We start from the raw sequence: 7,305 nt of genomic DNA, 5'->3' as shown, positions 1-7,305 counted from the left end.
TAAAAGGATCTTGTGTTTATTTTTTTTTGGGGGGGGGGGGGTTATCTGGGGCACAGGTGTGGGCCCCCGTCTTTGGGGGACATCGCAAGGGCTGCCTTTTGCTCTGATGGGAGCAGTTTTCTTAACGCAATAATGTACAGGAGCCCTGATATCTTGGGCATGCTACTGTCACACAGGCGGGGAACATGCTTCAGGCTGAGAACACGGCGCTTAGTCCCGCCTCACCAGTGCAACAAGATGAGGAACATGCTGGCGTCTTCTGATCCAGGCTGTGATTTTGGCTTTTCTTAGTCTTCCAGAGGGGACTGTCTCTCCGATGTGAAGCCACGGCTTCTTAGACCCTTTGGCCGTAATTTATAAGTACATGTCAAAAAATATACATGGAATGTGGAAGGTGTTTACATGAGTGATTGACATCAGAAGTGCAGGTCCGTGTGTGTGTGTGGTGTGTGTGCGTGAATGTCTGTGCGTGTGACTCAGGGCCACAAGCAAAGCGTTCTCTATAGCACTCATTTTCCAAGTATCACGCGGACAGCATGCAGGCGCACAGAACACTTAAGTATGGCGTAAAAAACACATGCCTGATCCCCAGCAGGTGGCGCCAGATAGCACCCTCACTCTCTCCAGGCATTTCGCAAATGTTTGATAAATGTCAGTGGGTGCTGTGCCCCCACATCGGCTCTGCCGTCAGCTCAATCAAAGCTCGGCTTAGTGATCGCCCTTTTAAATCAGGTGGTCCAGGCCCAGCTCTACACGGTACCAACCCAAGCTGTCTGAGAATGATACTTAGACTTAGTGACCGGATCATTTTTACATATCTGCTATATACACACATTGGGCCTGGTTTTCCAGGACACCTTTGTTTTTTGTATATCCTGGGGCTGGGAACACACAGATCCAACTTATTTTTTTCACGACTGCATATGAACAAAATCTTCTTGTACCCAAGCTGTACCCGAGCCGTAACCACCCTGACATGGCCCTGCTAGTAAGCAGGACAAAAGTGTGACCAAACCCAACTGGTTGTGTCACCGCCATCTGATTGGTTGAAATGCACGGAGATACCGGTGTTCTGTGCATGTGTTATCTGAAGGAGAAAAGGGCATATTCTGTATATTATTCATTATGAGTAGTATCGCATTCCCAGTTACTCACAACATGAAACTTTCCAACCTCTTACTTAAAAAAGTACTATAGAACAGCTGAATGGAATGGATACTTAATGCAAATTCACTCAAGCGAATACCAATTCCGTTAGCATTTGATGCTAACATAACAAAGGATTCTCACAGATGTGCTAGTGAAAATCAGAAAGTACACCATGCGCACAGTAAATAGGCGCCTTTTCGGTTTTATATCACTGTCGCTCTCCAACCCGGCCATGTCTGTACTGAGCTGAACCTCCTGCAGCAGAAAACCACAGCGAGCTGGAAACATGCTAGTGGCTCTTTGTGGTACAGGTCCAGAAGGGGTCGGATCCTATATGCCAGTGGAAAAGCGCCATAGTCAGAATGATTGTACAGGGGCCCTAAAAAATTTGGAACATAATTAGATTGGTTTCGGTTGGGGGCCCAATATGATTTGCTTTCATAGGATCTGAGATCCTTAGCGGTGCTTCTGGGAACAGGAATGGGGCAGAGTTTCCTACAAGGCCAGTCATATGCAGTGCATGTGTCCCAGCAGAGTGTTTGTAAATGTGTGTGTGTGTGTGTGTGTGTGTGTGTGTGTGTGTGTGTGTGTGTGTGTGTGAGACTAAGGTACCATAAGGTTGCCTAGAGCCATGATGACCTCCATAAGTGACGCCTGTGTAACCACCATTGCCGTTGTGTGTCTGAGTTCAGCCTGGAGAAACAGACCCTGCACACGTCCATAAACTCTGAGTCAAGCCATAGAAGACAGCAGGGAACCTAAACCTACAGCACCATTTGTACAGAACTGATGTACACGATAGTGTATAGATCTGTGCGTGTGTGCGCGTGTGTGCCTGTACACACGGCAGGACCCCACACAACACCCTAGTCACCTTGAGCACAGAGCCAAAATGTGAGAAATTCTGAACGTATAATATACAGAACCCCAAGCCCATTTGAAATGGATTTTAAACACTTAACAACTAAAAATGTGGCTAATATTCTATTAAATATTTCATAATTGAAAGGCTTTGACATGCATTATTCTGTAAGTATTACCAGGCCTTGAATAAATGCACGTTTCTAAATTAATAGCAATTATACTAATTGGCTATAGCAGTAATTAAGTGAGAGATGGTTTTGTTTGACTTGGGGAGGTTCAGTTGTAGGTATCTGCCGTGTGCGAGTGTATGCGCGTGTCTGACAATTATATGTTCCGCGCGGAGTATTCAGATTCTCATAGGAAAACCGTGTCTGGACGCGTCACGATAAATGTCTGAGCTTTTATCCGTTAAACCACCAAGGTGGGAGTTCGGCCACCGGTTTGTTACTTTCATGTTTTCAAATTGCACTTTTTTTACGCTGCTGACACAGGAAACATTTTAGGTTGTGTCTGTAATTTTATTATTTGAATAACAAACCTTTGGAAATGCTACTTTTTCAAATCATTATTTTTTATTAATGAAGTTTTAGATAACACAAAGAAGGTTTGTACGTTGTGGTAGAAATTAACACAAGTTAACAGCGGTCTTATTTCAATAGGCACTATCTCAATCCACGCTATTTCGTTAATTTTGCCATCAAACGGTTTAAACGAAAACCGACTATTTAATATCTTTAACGTACCATATGGGGGTTTTGCGACAATTAAAAACATTTAATGGTAACTAAAATAGGCCTATCTACTAAGAACTGCTGTTTACACGCCTTGGGAAAGTGGCCAGTGTTTCTGGGGATTAGAGGGTCAATGGAGATGGCATGTATTGGGTGTATGTGTGTATATATATAAAGTCTTATTATATAATATTATAGTATTAATAGTAGTAATTATATGGTTTTGTTACCACAGACGAAAACAGTTGTTTGTGCTAAAACAGATTTCAAACGAAGTCTGGATATTACATTCCTACTTTTAATAAAGAATCAATAGTAAAATGGAACACAGAAAAAGAACGCAATGTAATCTTATTACACCTGACCGATTATAGGTTCCATTTGGTCTGGTTTTGGACACTACGCATAAAATACTTCGTACTTTAGACTTAAAATCAAATCACTTTACACAACATAGTTCAGTTTTGTTTTATTTATTTATTTAAACCAAAACAATGGTAGCACTGGTAGACTGAATGGTCTAACGTACGGAGGTTAGTTATTGTCACCTTTTGTATCTATTGATACGTTCTACCAATTAATTTCCTAGCTATTTAATTACAAGTCGTCTGGGTCAGCTTAATAGTTTTGCAAGAAACGTGACAGAAATTTAAACAGGATGGTGGTTTAATGACATACGTACATAAACGTACACGGTCCTTCTTCTGTTCATGTGTACATAGTATATACCTGTAAATACATGTAAACTTAGCATGCTGATTAAAGTAATAGAACATCGGTAATATATCAATGCCTGAGTGATGTAGCTGTAAATATGTAAACCTGTTCAAACGTAAATGGAAAACATTTATGCAATAAAAGTTTTTAAATGTCAGTGTACTTTACCTTGTTAAATCGCTCATTAGGGCAAAAGAATTGTTTGCTTAGTTGATCAAAAGTAATTTTTGTTATAACTGGATTGGCGACCCTGGCCAGAAAATGAGACTTGAGACGGACGGATGATTTAACGGGATCATTTACTGCAGTAATTAATTACCCTAGAAAAAGGTCCGAGAAAAGATTCCCCAGTGAAATTTGACCGAATAACTTTAAAAGTTCGTGCCCATTACCGCAGAGATTACAGTTTACTCGATGCTGTCAGAGCTTTGTGAGTCTTACTGAAATATGCGATGTGCTGTCACATCTCACCTCCTTCCCGGAGGACTCACTTTGGCGCTGGCTCACTTAGAATGAAATTCCCCGTTTATGGGGACTTCAAACGCAGACCGGCGAACCGCAACATAAAAATATCACCCCTTTAACTGCAAAGCAGTTTGAGTTCGAGGATCAGTGGCGTCACTTTGCTACTACAGTGCACGCGAACCAACACATCAATTCTATGTGAAAATGACTACCGTAAAAAATGCTGTTTTATTTTCCCCTGCATATTACTCTTCCAGTTACGTCACCGCTTAGATTGCTCACTACACAATTAGTTCGCGTTTTTTTACTTTGCTTAGGCAGGTTATCAGCTATATCCTGCCCCGACCCTTTTACTTTAATTCCTTTTCAATCCCGTTTAAATGCTCTAATTTATCTGTGACCAATTTGTAATGCAGATAAATTTTATGTTAACTGTTTGGGAATGGGAATACTGTATACACTTTAGGCCTAATTTGAATATAGATTGCTTCCACAAGGGGGCGCTGAAACACTGTTTATGAATTGCCTTGAACCGCACCGTTATCCCTTACGCTAGAATTCCCAGAACCGAGCATGATCCTTGGATTTAAAATTCCAAAAGTCCTTGATGGTATACGACCAACATCTTAGATTAGTATTTCTATATATTAAACCAAGCTGATGAAGCACGCAATGACAAAGGAAATAGGTTTGTAAAGATCAAGGGCGTTTTTTTGGTTTCAACATCGGTATAGAGCAAATCAACTCCGTACCTCCCGCTATCATAAACATACACGATTCTCCCACAATATTGACAGGGACACGTCCCTACCATCCATACCCAAATCTACGCCATTGGTAAAGGTTAAATTACATCAAGTCCTTGTAATTGCTTTGGGGATTCCTATCAACTGAACTAACTGATGATTACATTCAGTAATTCATAAAGGCTCACACATATGTGACTCGAAATTTTCTGTCTTCCATTTTCTAAAAAAAAAAAAAAAAAAATGGGGCTGTTTCAGAGTCAAAACATTTAATAAAGGCTAAAAAACATTTTTCTGAGGTATTATTTACATTTTCTGCTTCGCATGCAGACCAAGCTGAAGGCTACATCAACTTCCCATCAAAGCCAGGGACCCAAATCAATGCAACCGCCAGGCCGAATGAAGGAGAAGGGATCTGCTTTTGGGTGTGATTGTCTGAAACGGCTGGATTGAATTGGGCCACTATGCAGAGAAACATGTAGTTTTTCCTGGCTTTTACAATAATACTGTGTGTTGTGTAAAGGTCATAGTGAACTGGTCTTAATGTTGTGCTTCTTTTAACATTAATGAAGCAGCACTGTAAACAAGACTCTAACCCCCTGTTGATTAAACAACCAACCTCCATGGATAGGTAATTGGGAGATTTTCCAAAACATCGAAAACTGTGCACCAGAAATACCAAATACAATCATAAACAAATGGTGTATTTTGCTTATTCAACCCTTTGACACATAGAAAAATGGCCTTTGGATCCTGTCCAGGGACCTAAAAACAGTCCATAATGGATCTGTATTAAAGCCACTTCTCAGAAAAATATAGCATATTTAGTTTTACAAATGAATGTAAACCGAAGAACAAATGTGCATCAAATTTCCAATCTCATGGATTATTAAATATGTTTTATAAATCATTTCAATGGCAAATCCATGAAAATACTAAGAGGGACATCACAAAAATAAAAGAACTTTGTGAAAACCACTGCCTAAATTCATAACAGTTGCGAATATAGCTCTCTGAGGTGTTTCTGCCACAATTCTATGGGGCAAAAAGGCATTAGAAAGCAGAGTCTGCTTCTCATCCAGGATTCCAGGAGTTCCATGACAGAGGCAAACCAGAGGCAAAGTGGGATTGGACTTCAGATCTAGAACTTTCCAAAGCTCTACTAATACCAAGGGGGCCAAACCCAATTGCAAATCCCATGATGCCTTCTACACTTACAGTACACGAAACAAATGGTTAAACCTGGTTAACCTGGGCTGGGTAAACCTATGGCCACCTGCCTTGATAAGGTGACCAAGGCACTAGGACTGGACCATAAACTGATACTAGGTCTTTAAGGTGTAGTGTTTCGGCCTGCCACTTGTACACACCCCTCTTTGCCACCCGCGATTGAGAGCGCAGTGGGAGGGGGTTGGCAGTTAAAATTCAGTATGGACTGGGCCATTGCCATTCCTAGGTCCGGGCATATCACTGGGCTTCATGAAAATGCCCTCCATGACCTTCCAGTAGCTGTGCTGGCTGGCAGCAGACATGGCGTGAACCTCCCGTTGCCCGTGGATGGGTCGCCCGTACTGCTCGCCTGTGACAGACAGCAGAGCCTCTGTGGTGGTGTGCCTGAAGAGTACTGACTCTTCTCTCCGCCACAGTGAGCCGCCGCACAGCACCGTCCACTCATCCAGGGAGTCTCCCTCTCCATTCTCCCCAAAAGCACTCACCTCCTGTTGGGAAACAGCATAGGAAAAACTTTAAACAGGTCAGACAGAACCTCCCAAGCATACACACATAAAAACAAAGGGAAAAAATCACTCGCCTGATTCGAGGACAGTGGCGATGCAAAGTAGTGGCTGTGCAGGTTGCGCCCAGTATTGAGGTGTGTCAGACGAATAGTTTGTCCGCATCGTACTGGGGTTCCCCGCAAGCACGCAGCACCCCTTACACCCCGCACGCTCCAGTAACTGTTGCTGTCTTCCACGGCGGTCACTCCAGTTACTGACTGTTGCCCGCTACCTGGAAACACGATCAGGATCACGTCGTCACCACTAGCAAGGGACACTAGTGCATGGACGTTTGCAAAGCGTGAACGGCCTAACGATGCCGGGCACTGCTTCCCCGGTCATTCTCAACGGTGTTCTGATCGGAAGACAATACAAGGACTTAGTATTGGAGAAAACTCACAAACTCATACTGGTGACAACAGTTTGTCTGATGTAATAATCGAGGCGGTTAACTTGTAATAACACTAACGATTAACATGACAAATAGCACATTGCCGGTTTTTTCAAGCATGACTGCTCAGCACTCACCCGAACCATACCGTACGTCATGGGAATGCAGTCTTACGTTGTGTTTGACGTTCAGCAGTTTAACCACCGATCCGCACGTCACGAAACTAATCTCGGTACCAGAAGATAGAGACCACAAGCAGGAGAGCAGAATGCTGTTCCGCAGAAGGCGTAATGTGCAACTTCGGCCATCCATCCCGGTCACCACTGTCAGCTCGCTCTATTGCCCCAGACGCGCAACGTTGCAATCATAGGCAGAAAGGGTGGCGTGGTGTTCTCATCATACGCCCCCTGCTGAATGGGCATAATCACTGCAGCTTCCGCACGAAGGTTTTAAAATTGAATTTGGAT

At 42.8% G+C, this 7,305-nt stretch overlaps 1 protein-coding gene across 1 annotated transcript; it reads right to left on the bottom strand.

The window, feature by feature from the left end:
* Positions 1–4,924: 4,924 nt before the first annotated feature.
* On the bottom strand, positions 4,925–7,211 carry sdf2 (stromal cell-derived factor 2). The gene is made up of 3 exons (XM_023791021.2): positions 6,976–7,211; positions 6,483–6,679; positions 4,925–6,390 (listed from the first exon to the last, which is right to left on the bottom strand). Exons 1-3 carry the CDS (start codon positions 7,148–7,150, stop codon positions 6,091–6,093), a joined length of 672 nt encoding a protein of 223 aa, XP_023646789.1. The 5' UTR covers positions 7,151–7,211; the 3' UTR covers positions 4,925–6,090.
* Positions 7,212–7,305: the final 94 nt, after the last annotated feature.

The sequence above is a fragment of the Paramormyrops kingsleyae genome, chromosome 18 (assembly GCF_048594095.1).
Source record: "Paramormyrops kingsleyae isolate MSU_618 chromosome 18, PKINGS_0.4, whole genome shotgun sequence".
In the NCBI taxonomy this organism is placed as follows: Eukaryota; Metazoa; Chordata; class Actinopteri; order Osteoglossiformes; family Mormyridae; genus Paramormyrops; species Paramormyrops kingsleyae.
The sequence above is the reverse complement of the archived record's forward strand: the minus strand, read 5'-3'. Positions and strand labels throughout refer to the sequence as shown.

Coding starts and splice junctions, on each gene's coding strand:
- sdf2 (XM_023791021.2), bottom strand. CDS start 7,150: ATGGATGGCCGAAGTTGCACATTACGCCTTCTGCGGAACAGCATTCTG. Junction 6,680..6,975: donor TGACGTACGGTATGGTTCGG/GTGAGTGCTGAG, acceptor TCGTGTTTCCAG/GTAGCGGGCAACAGTCAGTA. Junction 6,391..6,482: donor CGCCACTGTCCTCGAATCAG/GCGAGTGATTTT, acceptor GTTTCCCAACAG/GAGGTGAGTGCTTTTGGGGA.